At 51.4% G+C, this 16,485-nt stretch overlaps 1 protein-coding gene across 7 annotated transcripts in view; it reads right to left on the bottom strand.

Annotated features, from left to right (window-relative positions):
* Nucleotides 1-201: 201 nt before the first annotated feature.
* Nucleotides 202-16,485, bottom strand: part of C2CD2 (C2 calcium dependent domain containing 2) — a 63,675-nt gene continuing 47,391 nt past the window's right edge. For 2 of the 7 annotated variants that reach the window (XM_081234452.1, XM_081234453.1), the window contains exons 12-14: nucleotides 15,168-15,295; nucleotides 13,233-13,560; nucleotides 202-4,108 (exon numbers count right to left, since the gene is read on the bottom strand). In XM_081234452.1, coding sequence (XP_081090578.1) covers nucleotides 3,888-4,108; nucleotides 13,233-13,560; nucleotides 15,168-15,295 — 677 coding nt within the window. In that variant the 3' untranslated portion in view covers nucleotides 202-3,887. Of the gene's footprint in view, nucleotides 4,109-8,952; nucleotides 9,048-9,557; nucleotides 10,547-10,576; nucleotides 11,037-11,153; nucleotides 12,883-13,232; nucleotides 13,561-15,167; nucleotides 15,296-16,485 lie in introns of those variants that run through there. The other 5 variants (XM_081234450.1, XM_081234451.1, XM_081234456.1 and 2 more) reach the window with 4 other exon arrangements.

Raw genomic sequence — 16,485 nt, 5'->3', positions numbered from 1 at the left:
TCTAGTCAATGATTTTCGCCCCAGGCCTAAAGCAGGTGCTAAGTGACTTACAAATCACCTAAGAAGAATGTTAGGAGGACAGCTCCTGGTTTAGCCAGCTGACCAGGTGGCGCCTGACTAGAGAAAGACCAGGATTCTGGCGCCTCAGAGAAGCCGATGGACTTTGGGGACAGCACAGGACTCAGCAAAAACGACTCAATGTTTCGTGTTGCACGGGCACGTTTATTTCCTTCAAAGACCGTTCGTGTTCCCGCCACACCTTGCCCGCATGAACCCAACTGCACAGGGCTGGCGCAGGACTGCAGTCTGTTTTTAAAGTGCTTCCCAGGGATACAATCATTGTCGGGTAAAGTCATCACCACACTTGGTCCTCAAGCCAAACCTCTCCACATACCTGGAAAACCTCTTCTTTTCTTCTTAAAAAAAAAAAAATTGTAGCTTTGATACGATATTGAGGGGGAAAAAAAAACTACAAGCCTCAATTATAAACGGCACATCACTGACCAGTTGGCAGCTGGGTGAATGGGGCAGTTTGTTGTATTTCAAATGCCTCCTCATCCAGAAGGTAGGAATGCCCCCCCCCCCAAAAAAGGAACCAGAGAGGTGTAACCTGAGTTTGCTTCGCAGGATGAGCAGGGCTGGCGTCCCTGTGCCGCTTGCTTTGGTCATCACGCCTTCGCAGGTTTGGGGCAGCAGAGGCAGGCCCTGGCGCCAGGGTCTAGGCCGGCGCTGAGACCTGTTTTTCATCTGATGGGAGTTAAATGTTCTGACTTCGAACATCCGCCAACTTACACTGTCAGGTTTCAAGAGAGCCGAGATGGTTACTCAGAAAGCATTTGAGTTGAGTAGCAGCAGCGTAATCTTTCCCTTTCTGTTCAAGAAGAAAATCTGCAATGTTCTTCTAGAGGTGTGGCCAGTGAAACAATCTAACATCTGGACAGGCACCCAGCTTGTGACTGGTTGGCAGCGGCAGGCCAGGTAGCCCTCTCTAGGAATCCAGGGCCGCTTGTGAACTTCAACTTGAGACCTGATTTAAATAAAGTGCTCGGTCTAAACCTTCTTCCTCACAGCAGGTTTTCAACTGGAACGATGAGATGGGTACTTCTGTTGATGCTACATGAAAACATACACGCACACCTAAAGGTCCATTTCATTCCTCCGCAAAGAACACAGGCTCGTCCTTAAACAAATCCAAGGGAATTGTTGACAGCTCATTAAAACCAACGTGACCAGCTGGTTCCAGACATACAGACGCACATGAGCATTAGTGCTCGCGAGAAACTGCTTTCAAAACACCGCTCTGCAAAGATTTCATCAAGGCAAAACAAAGACAAAAACAAAAGCCCTCAAAACACTCCAGCATGTGGAAAAGGTAAGGGAATAAGGTGACTTACAAATGAGTAGGTTTTGCATTTGGTGTATAATCTAGATTGATGTTTGGCCTTAATGACATTTACTTTGACATAAATATCCTACACCATTAAAAAACAGATCTGGATAAACAGCTTGGAAAGGAAACATTCACAGCATCGATACAGCCCCTGTTCTCATGGTGCGACCCTGACCCTATGCTTCTTTTTTCCCATCCTATTCCCTGCTACGTTAGTGTCCTCCGTAACTTCAGAAAAAGCCATCTGATGGTGACTGTGTGTGTGTCTGGAGGGCAAGCTCTGGGGTTGACTCAGATGTACAGGGTTCTTGATGTGCATCCAATAGACACCAAGAAACATGCATCTCCCAGCAACACTGTCCCCCTCATGTTAATCCACGCGCTTCTCACACACAGGGTGGACGCAGCCCACCTGACACATTCCCAGGACCCTGAAGAGGTTTCAAGTCACGAGGAAGCTGAGAAAGCAGAGCCCCGGATAAAGGTATGAAGCAGTGAACAGAATGCTCATGGGGTCATTCAGGAATGGGAATAGCTAAGACTTTTTTTAGAGCGAGAAAGTTGAATCTAAAACTCATGACACCTTCACGCTTGAATATATCGAGTCCATCTGAATTTCCAAATCAAAACCAAATTGTACTTCTGATCAGTGCCTGAAATTCGACACACAATATCCTCTTAGAATTAATTTTGGAATGTCACAGTTTCTGTCGACCACATGAGAACAGTAATCCTTCAAGTAGAAGAGAACATTAATGAGACCATCGGTTCCAAAAAGACTAGTAGCGATTACTAGCCTATGGGGACTAACTTGCTGTGAACATACTATATTTTGGAATACCAGGTGCTAATTTACAGTGATTACAATTGGAGTATAATCTTTAAAAGCAAACTATGCTGAAAAAGTCATTCAGTTACTTGATAATTCTTGGGATACCTAAGAATTTTAAATGTGCATTTTATAATAAAATTCTTAATGTAGTTTTCTAATCTCTCCCTCAAAAAAAAGGAGAGGAAAAAAATTCTATAATTTTGATTTTTATAAAGGTTTTTGCTCATCCATGGCTCTCTTACTCCTGAAATATATGTTTAAGGATTCACAAAAGCAGCTATAGGAAGGAACTCACCCAATTTCACATCTGTGACAGAAGCCAAGTGTTCATTGTAGCCTTTAAATCTTATTGGAGGCAAATGAAACTTACTCAAAATCTTTCACCCTGATAACAAGTGCTTTTTAATAAGCATGTCTCCTAAAAGTGTTTCATTGAGAAGGAGTGGACAATGTGAAAATTGTGAACCCAGGGTAACGGCGTACAGATGAGGAAAGTGGTTTGGAAGACACGTAGGGATATTAACATCGTGTGCCAAACTGACTGTTTTTTCCACTGGAAATCAAAACGAGGGCATCCCAAGAGCTGCTAAACACAGCGGAATTCTGAAGAGCTCACAGAAGAAATGAGATGCACGTTTGGATCATTTGTTATTAAACTTCCATTCCTCAGACTCACACCTGAGACGTAAAATAATTTCCTCTTTTGCCCTAAAAGGACTTTGTTCTGGCTGTGGGCAATATTTGGCAAACCAACCTTGGACCGAAGAAAAACCATATATGTGTGGTGCCCATGTCCCTCTAGCTGTGGCTTATTGCTAACTTCATCTTTTGGCTCTTCTGTGAACAAGGAGGCTGGACGGGAGAGAAACATTCCACGTGTTGGCTGCTCTGTTGGTATTATTACAGCTCTGATGCTATAGAGAAAAATATAGAAACCACATAAGGATTTATATATCTCCCACTCGTAAACAGGCTCAAAGCAAACTTAGAAAAGTGTTCAGCATGATATGCAGAGGATATATTTAGTATTTGCATAACTTTTCAAGTTATATGGCTAATATCAAAGGCAGATGTCTTCCTACGTTTGTCAGTGTTTCCATTCCCATGGCAATTTCTCTGTTTGCCTGTGTCCCACCTCTCAGTACTCAGGGCTGCCTGCACTTTTTATTCTGAGCAGCCAATTAGGAGAGGTGACCCATCCATTCCGTTCCCAGTGACAGCACAGAGGGGCCCTCCTCTTTGTGATGTGGTCCAGGCACGGACCAAAGTTAGAGCATGGAGGGCAAAGCTTGTCCCGCTCACCTGCCCGTCCACCGCCCCTTATGGTAAGTTCCATTGTTCACACAGTGGTAAATATCCTTCTCCCATTTAACTTCAACTCTTAGATGTGAGCACCACCCACGCTGTGGAGCCGTCGGGTCTCGTGGCTTCCGGTGGCAGATTGGGCTTTGTAGGTTCTCTCCGGGGGAAACCTCCTGGCTGGAGACTCAGATTGGTGTTTTTTTTGTTTTTTCCCCTTTAAAAGATGAAATTGTTGGAAAAACCCCAGCTAGACTGGGGACAGGGAGGCCGTCCACAACTCACGGGCCCTCTGGCTGTGTCCTGGCGGGTGGCTACGGAGGGTCCACGTCTGCAGCATCGTGGGGAAGGAGGCGCGCGGCCGGCTTACGGGCAGGGGTCCAGGGGGGCGCCGTTTGCGGTGCTCTGGCCCCGGTGTCTGGAGAGCAGCTTCGTGTTCAGGATCCGGGCAAGCGTCGCCCCCTTCCTCCGCGGCCCTGCCGGCTGCTGCAGGAACACGAGGTCGTTGTGGGACTGGCTCAGGCCGGGGTCTTTCTGCTGGTGCCGCCGGCGGAAGAACAGCTTCGCGCCCTTCCTTAAAATCCCTCCTGCAAGAGCAAGGCACGGGGTCAGGGGGGCTGCGGGTGAAAAGCTGGGTGGGCGACGCGTCCAGGAGGAAAGGAAGGCAGGCGGCTTCCTCCAGCGACTCTAATACAAGGAAGCCTGTGACTGCAGCGCGCCTCCCTGTTGGCACAAGAAAGGCAGCTGGTTCTGGCCTGAGCACAGCACAGGTGCTTCCAAGGCGCAGTGAGCAGGGCTGTCACTTGGAATCCACTCCCAGGCAGGCGTCTAGATCCCTGACTTTTAGAGACCCCCCTGGCCTTACCCACTCCCCATCACGAGGAGGGGTATAAACGGCAGAGCAGTGCTTTGTGCCCCAGAAAGGACGCTCATGCTATTAAAACCAAATTAAGGACTCTGAGAACAATGGTATTCACTTTGTTAAGAAATTTAAATAACATTTATTCTTTTGGGGAGGAAGATCTTTTACAACTTCAGATCCAGCACGTGTATATCAGGCTAAGTCACATGAAATGTCTGTTACTTGGTCACTTTAGACCTAAAACCCTCAGTTTTGTTTGCTTTGACCTATCTGTATATGACATCAAGTGGTGCAATATGAAACAGGAAAAAAATTAGCAGCAGCAATGATTTCCACGGCAATGGTTCCTTAAAGGTTAAATGCCAGCTAACATATCAGTGGCCAGAGCCCACTAACCTGCTTCCATTTTCACAAACTAGTTTCACGTCCTATGAACAAGGCCCAGGGGGCTCAGGGGGCCCTTCCAGCCAGGCTGTGAAACCCATGACCACGTGCATGTAGGTGTTAATCACTTTGAAAGAAGAATGGCCTGCCCATCTCAATAAGGAGCTTTAGAGCTAATTTGCCAATTCATTCTTTTCACAACAGATCCAAAGAATACTTCAACACCTACGATACGCAGAAACCATCCTGGTTTATCCAAACAGGAGGCTGGAAGGCGTCACTTTGCTTTTCTACATGAAATGTATGGACAGTTGTGGAACCTGACTCAGCCTTGTCCACAGACCTTTGCATAATCAGCACTTACTTCGGGAAAAACAGCACACCCGTGACTTTAAGAGGCCATTTACTGGACCTGAACTTAAGGATGCATGTCCGAGGGGATATATATATATATATATATATATGTAGAGCTGGTTCACTTTGCTGCACAGTAGAAACTAACACAACATTGCAAAGCAACTGTACTCCCATAAAAATTTTTTAAAAAAAGAAAATTTCCAATTAACAATGAAAAAAAAAAAAAAAAAAGGATGCATGTCCTACTTGCCCCGCCTGGGTTAAGCAACAGAACGCAGAAGCTCGAAGCTCCAAGGAATGGGCCGAATTTAATTCGGTCAAAGCTGGTCCAAAAGATTTGCTTTTCATTGGCTCTTAGGATACAATCAACCTATTGCGAAGACTCATTCGGACATTTTCTACCATTATCTAAAGCTGGGAGGCGGCGTGCAGGGGGGCTGAGGAAGGCTGCAAAGGGATGAAGCGGAAGGGTGAGGATAAAAGTGTCAGTGGCTTTAGGCTCAATGGGCTTCTCCTCGGGCCAGAAAGGTCTGTTCCGGGAGCCGTTCAAATCCCTGCAGGATGCAGCGTATCTCAAAAAACCACCGGGTAGGGTGTGTTACGGCAGGGGTCACCACCACCGACAGGGCTTGACTCTGGACTCTGGCCAGTCCCAGGGGCAGATGCAGTGATGCCCACCGGTCAGTTACCCAGCATATCGCAAGTCCCGGGGCCCCCCAGCCTGACCAGGTTACCTCAGATTGGGACCTAGGAGGTATTTCTGATCTCTAGGTACCTGCTTTGGGTTAAGCTTGGAGCCCCCAAATAGCACGTGAATGGGGGGCTGTCACATTGGAACAGAGAGGAAGGAAGGTCTGACGGATCTACTCCATTAACCCGGACCCTAAGGCCACCCCCCACCCCCATCTCCCCGGGGCAGGGGGCAGCGGATGGAAGTGTGGAGAGGGGAACAGATCAGTCCATCCCCCAGGCCAGCTGAAGATCTAGGGATGTGGAAGCCCAGCAAAGAGGACTTCCCCTGGAAGGCTCCATCTGCAAAACCCACTTCATACGTGTCCCTGTGCTGAAATTCAGTCTGGGGTCTGGAGCCAAGGTCTGAGGTGTGAGCAGGGGCGGTGTCACGGGTTGGATCGTGCCCCTCCAAAATTCTTATGTTGGGGTCCTAACCCCAGCACCTCAGAACGTGACCTTGTTTAGAGATACGGTCACTGAAGAGGCAATTAAGTTATAGTGAGGTCATTAGGACAGGTGCTAATCCAGCATGACTACTGTCCTTATAAAAATGGGAAATTTGGACAGAGACACGCAGGGAGACGCCATGTGAAGATGAAGGCAGAGCTCAAGGTGATGCTCTACAAGCCTAGGAGTGACAAAGATTGTTAACAAACCCCCAGAAGCTGGGGGAGAGCCTGGGACAGATTCTCCCTCGTAGCCTCAGGAGGAACCAGCCCTGCCCACACCTTTACCGTGGACTTCCAGCCTCCAGAACTCAGAGAGAAGAAATCTCTGTTGTTTAAACCACCCCATCTGCGGTACTTTGTTACAGCAGCCCCAGGAATCTAACACAGACAAGGAAGGGCAGGGGAGGATCTGACTTAAGATGAGGGTCCTGAAGCACCGGCCACGTCCTCCTGTTTATCCTTGGACCCTGGACCCTGCCCTGTGGAAGATCAGGGCAGAGGGCAGATGCTAGAGCAGTCTTCTCAGCCCCAAGACACGCTGGAGTCGGGCAGCAACCTGGAAAAACTCCAGACGTCCAGGTCCCAGCCCTGGGGAATCTGATGTGAGGGGTTCTGGGGAGACATATGGACATCAGCATCTTTTTAAAAATCCCAGGTCTTTCTAACATGCAGCTGGGGCTGGAACCACCCACCAAGGTCTGGTCAAACCGCCATCAGTACTTGGTACGTGGAAAACTGCTAAGGACACAGACGTCAGCACAGGGGACCAGACCAGAAAGCAGTGCGCTCACTTTCTTTTACATAGTTTCCTGATGCCTCTTCACGTCTTAATATCTCAGGGCTGTGCGGGACGGGGGACGGGGACATGGGGGACGGGGACATGGCAGCCTAGCCTGCAGGGCACAGCACCCGGTTCTGAGGGTCTGGCTTTGCACCCTGGACTGAGAAACCAGAACACAGGAACAGGCAAGGGGCAGCTGTGCTCAAAACTCCTTAAAAAGGGAGTCTGCACACGTCTGAGCGGTCACTTTCTCTCATTTAAATGACATTGCACCTGAAACAAACTTCAAATTCTCGTCACATTAACATAAAACAGCAAGGACTTGTGTCCTGGGAGCGGAGCTGGTAGAGGAGATGTGTTGGCCATAACTGTTTAAACGGCCCTGCTGGCTGTGCTTTGTTCAACAGCATCCCCACCCCAGCCAGCCCCATGTCGGCTGTGGACCTGTGCTGCCCCGACAGGCCTGCCACGCGGTGTTTCTGTTCTTGGTCCTCACGCCCACCCTCTGGAGCAGGTGTGCTCTGTTGTTAACTTTGCCTGTTCAGCGTCACCGCCTGAACCGGATGCTGTCATGTGTACCCTGGTGTGCATGGTCCTGAGGTCACGTGCACGGCTCACCAGGTCCGTGTTTCCCCTAACTTGACACCACTTGTCATGGCTTCTGTGGGGACGTCGGCTTCTTGGACAGAGCACAGTCATGTGAGGGGAGACACAGAGGTTTGCAAATCTACAGGCTGGGGCCCCGGTTATGTCTCCCAGCCACCTCTGAGGGTGCTCTTATCTCTTGCCTACAAATTGGGAAGCAGAGACTCGGAGGGGTGACGTGCTCTGCCCTACAAAGCCGTGCTCTCGAGCCTGGCTCTTCTGTGCTGCTAAGGATGGCATCTGAGCTGGAAGTGGCCAGTAGGCGTCTGGGGCGCCGGTCTGCGGGTAGCCGCTGGCGAAGCCTCTGGAGGGCAAGATGGATGCGGCTCTCAGCGGGATCGCAGAGCAGAGCCCTGCTCTCTGACAGGCTTTCCAGAATGATGCAAGTCTCCCGAGAGGCATGCTGGCGGCCTGGGTAGGACAGAACATTCTAGCAACGTGAGCCCATCTCCAGGGTCCACAGACTAACTCACCAAACATGAAGAATAACCCACACAGGGGCTTCCCTGGTGGCGCAGTGGTTGAGAGTCCGCCTGCCGATGCGGGGGACACGGGTTCGTGCCCCGGTCCGGGAAGATCCCACATGCCGCGGAGCGGCTGGGCCCGTGAGCCATGGCCGCTAAGCCTGCGTGTCCGGAGCCTGTGCTCCGCAACGGGAGAGGCCACAACAGTGAGAGGCCCGCGTACCGCAAAAAAAAAAAAAAAAAAAAAAAGAATAACCAGCACAAACAGAGGTTATTCCATTTTCATGACTCAATAAAAATGTTATCGTCCGTTTAAATTTGGCCAATAAAGCACAACGACCTTTGGGGTAAGTAACGCCGGAAGGTCGTGGCCACATGGGGGCTCAGTGGACGCTGATGGGGCTGCACCACAGGTGGGCGCGAGGTCGTAGCTCAGACGGGCGAGGGCCCCCTCGGCTGCTGGCAGGTGGCGCCGTAAGGGGCTGCTGGCAGGCGGCGCCGTAAGGGGCCGCCGTGACTAATGGACATCGGAGCTCGGTTTTCTGTGCCAGTTTGTCCCAGAACGCCCAGTGACTCCATCTCAGTACTGAGCTGAGTGCTGCAGGGAAGGCTCCTGGTCGACGTGGTCCAGATCTCCCTCAGTGCCTGAGCTCTAGGAGATAACCTGGAGTGAGGTGGGTGGGCTTCACCCAATCGCTGAATGCCTGAGAACAAAAAGGAAGGTTCCCGGGGCGGAGATTCTGCCCCAAGACTGCGGTGCCAACTCCTGCCTGCCCTGCAGATTTCAGACTCATCAACACGAACCGGTTCCTTGAAATACAGAACCTATTGGTTCTGCTTCCCTGGAGAACCCTGGCCGAGAGAAGAACGCTAGTTTGGTATGTCACAGTTGACGCTGGGCCCCCAGCATCTGTCACCCTTTGCTGATAGGGAAATTCACATCAATGGGGCAAGGCAGCTGGGGCCGTTTGGATTTAATAAGCCCACCTCCCTCACTCTGGGCTACCTCATCCACCCAACAGGCAAGAAGCAAGACTCAGACCTCAGTCCCAATCTTAAAGGTGCGTGAAGGTAAGATTTGGAAACAGGTTATGTGAAATTTAAGGCAAATAACCAAAATCTTAGATGGGTTCTAAAAACAATCATAAGACTAAAGGTTAATAAAAAAACAATCATAAGGCTAAGGTATAAACAAATATAGGAAGGAATTAAAAATCTTAAGATGGGTTCTAAAAACAATCATAAGACTAAAGGTTAATAGAAAAACAATCATAAGGCTAAGGTATAAACAAATATAGGAAGGAATTAAAAATAATTATTCTAAATTAGAGCTTTAATGTTGCAAATATTCCCAAATTTATTCCCACTCGTCTCAGTTTAACAGACGTAAATTGCTCATTGAAGAATGCATCTTAACATCTTATAGGTAGGAAAAGTGACCAAAAGCAACCTTATAAATTATAGTTTGCCACCCAAAGAACAGCTTTAGTTTACAAGGGGAACCACGGAAGGCCCAATTACAGAAGTGATGACTTTTTAGAACCAAGGACAATTAAGGGAGTCGGTCTGTCTGAATTTCTGGGCGAGGTTGTATTGTCACGTCAGCTAACACAGGGATGCCTTCCCCTGAGATGATGGTCCTCTACTACCAGACCAGGGCACTTTGAAGGAGGAAGATGGGAAAACTGGCATCCGGGGACGGTCAAAGTGGAAAGTGATGGGAGGGAAAAGGAAGGGGGGAGGGGCTAACTTCCGGCTCAGTTATGATAAGTGCTTTTCTCATAGCAAGGCTATACTTAATTTAAAAATATATATGTATAAAACAAAAATAACTTACTGTGTAGGCAATTAATTCTGGTTGGCATAGCGATCCTCTTAAGTTAAAGGGGTGAGCAGGAGATGGAGAGAAGGAAGAGGTGAAAAGAAAAGTTTGCAACAGCAGAATTAGAACGAGAGACGCTAAGAGTCTGAAGCATTTGCGTTATATACAACATGGGACGTTACTGTGCAGGGTGCTTGGCAAGGTGTGTTTTTGTTTTCCTTTTTAATATTTTTCAGAGTCTCCACCAATGCTTTTGTTCTTACTTGTGGTAAAATACACATAACACGAAATGCACCATCGTAGCCAGTTCTCAGTGTAGAGTTCGGTTGTATTATATTTTTACTAGCACATTGATGCTTTGTTAAGCTAAAAATGAAACCAAATTTGAGGAGTGCATTTCCTGTCTTGGCTGCATCACAACCATATGTACATTTCCAATCGGCAGGGTTCCAGGGGAATTCTAAATAGGCAGTCTTGGAAAGCTTGAGCCAACTCCTTCCTGGGACAGGGGATGCAGGTGGTCCTTGAACTGAAAAATAGGCTTCAGTTTACAAAGGAGAGAAAACTCCACAGAGCTGCCCCCTAGATCGCCAGTTTGGAAAAAATTTTGGTGGAAAAGAAAAACTATTTGGTACCCATAAAGCGTAATCATCTAAGGTTCTGCCAGTATCTCACAGAGATGCCGAGTGCAAATCTCTCAGGAAACAATGGAATGAAAAGCAATTTTTAAAACGCTGCCCAATGTGTCCCTTTAAAAACTCCGGGTCGGGGCTTCCCTGGTAGCGCAGTGGTTGAGAATCTGCCTGCCAATGCAGGGGACACGGGTTGGAGCCCTGGTCTGGGAAGATCCCACATGCCGCAGAGCAACTAGTCCCGTGAGCCATAACTACTGAGCCTGCGCGTCTGGAGCCTGTGCTCCGCAACAAGAGAGGCCACGACAGTGAGAGGCCCGCGCACCGCGATGAAGAGGGGCCCCCGCTTGCCACAACTAGAGAAAGCCCTCGCACAGAAACGAAGACCTAACAGAGCAAATAAATAAATAAATAAATAAATAAATAAATAAATAAACCAACCCCTACTCCCAACATCTAAAAAAGAAGAAGAACAGCTGATATTATTTAAAAAACAAACAAACAACTCCCGGGGGGTCTGTGCAGGGCTAAGAGTGAGGTGCATGACCGCTGGCTCAGCGTCCGTGCCCGGCCCCAGCTGCCAGGCCTCAGGGTGGAGCACCAGGCACACCTGCCGGCACCAGGTCCCCAAGAGCGAGGGTGTCATCCACCTGGCCAGTGACGGGACAGGAGCGGGGTGGCCAGGACGCAGCAAGGATGGAAACCCAAGGGAAAGAGCTCCCCGGAAGGGACAGCAGAGGGCGGGAGGGAGGGAGGGAGGGCAGGAGGGACGGGATGAGGGAACAGCGGGCTCGGAACGGACCTGGGGTGGGGAGGCTCGGCCGTCCACAATGAACGGACGGCGGGAGGGAGGGGCGGGCGCTGTGAGAAGAGGAGGTGGGCTGCTGGCCCATCAGGTCACGGACGCGGCACCCCACCTGCACCCCACCCTGCCCAGCGCCCACCTGCCTTCCTCAGGTCCAGGTGAGCCCCCTCGGGCTGCTCTGGCCCCGAGACAAAGCCCAGGCCGGGGGCGCCTGCCGGGCTGTGGACCAGCAACTGGGCCACCTTTTCCATAACAGAAGCCAGGGAGCCACCACAGAGGGCGGTGCGCATTCCCACGCTGCTCCCGGCCCCCTGACGGGGTCCTCGGGATGAGGCGCCAAGCCCGGGCAGCGGGCAGACAGAGCCCAATCTCCATCGCAGGGTCTGGGAATCACATCCAGGAACACTGCTCCTTCCTCTCTCTCCTCCTCTTCTTTTGCCTCCACCCCCGCGAGGGGGTGGGTCATGGGGGAGCCCAGGAAGCGAATGGGAAAGAGGAGGGCAAGGCAGGATGCCGACCTCCCCCGGCGGGGCTCTCGGCTCGGCCCCGTGGACGCTGGGGCCACGGGATGCTGCGGTGGGGTGTTGAGCGCCACCCCTGGCCTCCACCCACATGAAGCCCCCAGCGCCCTCTGCCCCCAGCCGTGCCAACTGAAACGGTCTCCAGCCATGGCCGGTGTCCCCCGGGGAGCGGGAATGATCGCCCCACGTAGGAACCACTGGTCCGAGGCTCCAAGAACAGAGCAGCTCCCCAAGGTTCCCGACCCGAGTGGCTGAGACTCCTATGTCTACACTCGCGGGGGAGCCGGGACTTGGTGCAGAGTTGCACCCAGGACTGCTGGTTTGGCTCCGGCCCCTGCCTGGGCTCTCCCAGCCTGTCCTCTGCACTGGGCTCTCCTATCACCGCCTGGCCGGTGGGGTTCTCGGGGAGGTGGGCGCACGTGGTGGGCACATCCCCGTTTACAGAGGAGGGAGCTGAGACTCAGTGAGTCTTGAAGCGTCACATCTAGAACTGGCCCGAGCCTCTGGACTATATTCCCTCGACAAGTATCTTCAGGTCACCATCGTGCCAAAGCACCGTCTGGGAAAAACTGCATGCGTTGAAGACATTTACAGATTTAGAGCACTGATTTAGCGCTAATGGGAAATAGTTGCTTATTCCAATGCAGTGATTCCCTCACCACTGCACACATATTAAGTTAATGGGCTAATTTTCTAGGGAGCGCGTCTCCCCGTGGACCCTGTTAGGGTCGAGTGGGGAAGTCTGGTTTGCTTTCCGTTGGAGGGGGGAGTCTGAGAGGCACACAAGGGGAGGGGTGCCCATCTCCGCAGCTGAGGGAACCCCAGTCTCTACCCGGCTGGTCTCTTTGGCTCCATCGTGGTACATGGCTCTTGGTGACCCCTCGCAATGCTCTGGATACTTCTACTCCTGCGGGGAGCAGTGCCCAGACAGAGGAAGGGGCGCTTTTAGCCATGAACACGAATTGCCTCCACAGATGAAGAGAGCTGACCCAGCCGCTCACACTGGGAAGGATTGTGAATACAGCCCGCACCCCCTACCCCTGCCCATGGGCTCTAAATGGGCTCGGGTATTCAGCGCAGGTGTTTCTGCAGGTGTAGGGGCGCTGAGGGTGGGGTGCCCTTGTAGAGGAGAAGGCAAAGAAAGCAGAGGGTGAGAACTTGCTTAGCTTGGAACTAGTAGGAGCAAAGCCGTGGGGCGGGGGGGAGTGGTGGGGAGTGAGGGGGGCTGGGCGGGGCGGGGACGGGAGGGGCTGGTACCTTTACGCTTCTGGGAAGTGCCCGGCTCCAGCTCAGACACATTCAGGGAGCGCTCCGAAAGCTCATCCCCAGCGGGGTCCCGCGGGGCCTGGCCACCCCACGCCCCAGCCGGTGGCTCCTCCTCCAAGTCCCAGGAATCCAGCTCAGTCTCCTGGGGCTCCAGGGCCAGCCGGGCCCCTGCTGGGGTCTCCTTCTCCTCCTGTTCGGGTGGGGCAGAGGCCACGGCCGCCCCTGGCTGGCCCGGGGCATCCTTCTTCTGGCAGGTGCTGTCCATGGAGGCTGCGTAGTCCAGCATCAGGGAGGCGTCGTTGTCCTGAGATAGCGAGGTCTACCCGGGGGGCGAGAGACAAAGTCAGGGTAAGGAAGATGCCGAGGATACTTGGAAGAAGCAGCGGGCGAGGAAAAGCCTCAGCAGCCCTGTCCAAACACCCTGGCTGGCGGTTCCAGCATCAGAAGGCGCCCCGGCCCTCCAAGGAGGCAGCTAAGGGAAGCAAGGGCTGAAACGCAGTGGACAAAGGTCTCCTGTGGCAGAGGGTCGGCCCGAGGTCTCAGGCTGGAGGGGTCTGGGGGAAGAGCATCCTTCCTACGTACGGGACGGCAGACAGGGTGACGGAGGATGTGAGCTCTGGAGTGCCAGATGCGATTATCTTTAACCTTTGTTCCTACAGCATTTTTGTGTTTCCTGCAAGGAGGAACTGACCGCTATGCACTTTGTATCCTAAGAGTTATATTTATATGTAAAAGAGATGTAGGTGCTTGGGGGTGGGAAAGTGGTTCGCTGGAGGGCAGGAAAGTGACTGCAGGGACATGGCGGTGGGGGGGGGATACCTGGGGGCCGGTCTGCTGTTCCTGATCTGCGTGGCAGTTGTACAGGAGAGTCTGCTAAGTGACAGGTGACAAGTGCCCTTTTCTGAGCCAAGTCAGAAACGCCCACTGACTCAGTTTGGGACAATTTTATCAGCAGCAAAGATATTAAGTGCAGTCAGTTGGATGGACTAAATGATCTAGAATAAAATCTTAGAGAAGGCACAGAGGAGGAGACGGTCACAAGTCTTGTCCTTATTTCACTCATTTATTTATTCATCCTAAAGAAAAATCAGACAGTGGGCCAGGCGCTTCCAGAGACGCCATCGCCCCCTGCTGGCTGCCTCTGGAAGCACACCCAGGTAAGCCCAGAGACTCACCCGGCCCCTGGACACGAAGGCCACTTTGGTGACTCACCTCTGGCACCTCCCAGGACCTGTTCTGGCCCCTCTCCCAGCAGCCAAGGGGTCAAGGGTCATCATGCCCTCCCGCCCCACCCTCCCATGCCCTTAAAGTATCAACCCACCCTCCGTGCCCCAAAATTCATCTTCCTCATCCCCTCCCAGCTACCCAATGTCCCACCTGCCCCTCCACTGCTCACATTCTCCTTGCTTGTTCTGAAATGTTAAAAAGAGTAAGGGACTGTAATGTGGGCCCTTGCCTGCCCGGCGTCCGCCAGGGACGCCTCGCACCCGCCAGCTGCTCTGGACAAAGGTCACGGAGCAGGAGAAGGAAGGAATGGGGGTCAGGGTAAGTTTTAAAACAAGCTTCGTTTCTCTGATCGCGAAAGGCATAAACATTCACTGCAAAATGGAAACGGTTTGGAAATGTGTAATGTGTGTAAGTGAAAGCTCCCCAAGATGGGGCAGCCATGAGGGTGGAGGTTCTGTCCCAAAGGGGAGTTGACATCACGCTGGTCTTTCAATAATTTTTCTTCACATGATCCACCAACCTCTCAACAACCAAAGCACCCCCGGTCAGAAATCTTCAAGTTTCCTTCCTCAGCAGGAAAAGCTGCATCACGAATAGCCCCTCGTTGGTGAGGGAATGTAAGCGGACATTTGGGGGGGAACTCGCTGGAGCTGATCAAGGGCTGGGGCCGGGCTGATGCAGGATGAGCTGCAGGCTCACCTTGGAGACCCCAGATATGATGATCGTGCTCTTCTTCCGCGGGGACTTGAGCTTCAGCTTCGAGGACTCGCTGAGCTGGCGGATGGCAACTTCGGCCACCGGGTCGGCACCGCTCAGCACCAGTAGCTCTGCCGGAGGAAAAGCGGGCGTGAAGCACGTTAACAAAATCTGAAGCTTTGACGGCAACTTCTGGCGTGACAGATTTGGTCTTTTAGCAGGGGGTGGCAAATATTTTCTGTAAAGGGCCAGTGACTTCGTGGGCAGCCGGCCTGTCGCAAGTATTCCACGCTGACTTGGAAGCTAGAGACCGGATGTAAAAGTGTCCACGGCTGGGTTCTGGGGAAACTTTATGAGCAGGACGGGTGATGCCCCTGGGTCTGGAGCTGATGCTCTGTGGTCACACACACTCACTGAGGTGTACGCTTCAAATCATGCACTTTAATGAACGTAAATATGCCTCAATCGAGGTGAAAAACAGAAACCTCTGAGCTTTGGGGAGACTTCGAAAGGCAACGCAGCTACTCCCTGGCCCTCCCAGGAGCGGTGGAACACAAAAACTAGTGTTCAGGGTGACCGAGGGCTGGTGCAGAGAAGCTGCTTCTTCCCAGGGTTAATTCCACACCCGGGCCAACATCCAGGGAGGGCTTAACACGGACCTGTGCCCTGCAAAGAGCTCCGTGCATATTATTTCAGGTAATTAACCCCAAGCCCTCTGAGGGAGGTGCCTTTCAGTTTCCATTTGAGAAATGGGGCAGGTAGGAGACAGCCAGGTGGGCGGCGGAGCTGAGATACCCAGCCAGGTCTCTCCCACTCAGAGCTGATGCTGGAACTCACACTAAGGTGTCTGCTGCTGCAGGAAGATGAAAAGGACAATGGGATGAAGGGTCAGGATGTTACCAGGAACTTTTTCTCAGTTTGGCCTCGACCCACTGACAACAGATGCTACATTGTTGTGTGTGTCTGTGTGTATATATATTTTAACGACTTAAAACATACATTGATATCCCACAAAAGGAAGATCAACTTTTTTTGGTAAACATACACACATAAAACTTTATGATAACTTTCAGTTAAACAACAAAAAAATTTATGATATCAACTCAAAGTAGTAAAGGAATTTTACTTCCTGAGAATTTTTTTACAGAAAAAATTTTCTCATCTGAAAACTTCCTAGAAAATGTCTAGGTCAATGCCAGGAGGGTTTGGAAAGACCTTTAAGAGAAGGCCAGCCCAGCATCTTTCTCGGAAGTAGAGGTGGATTTGGTTTCAAGAAACCAGGCCTGTTGGAAGTGATAAAACGGAAGAAATCCTTTAGGAA

The sequence above is a fragment of the Mesoplodon bidens genome (assembly GCF_964165515.1).
Source record: "Mesoplodon bidens genome assembly, chromosome: 5".
NCBI classification, from domain to species: Eukaryota; Metazoa; Chordata; class Mammalia; order Artiodactyla; family Ziphiidae; genus Mesoplodon; species Mesoplodon bidens.
The sequence above is the reverse complement of the archived record's forward strand: the minus strand, read 5'-3'. Positions and strand labels throughout refer to the sequence as shown.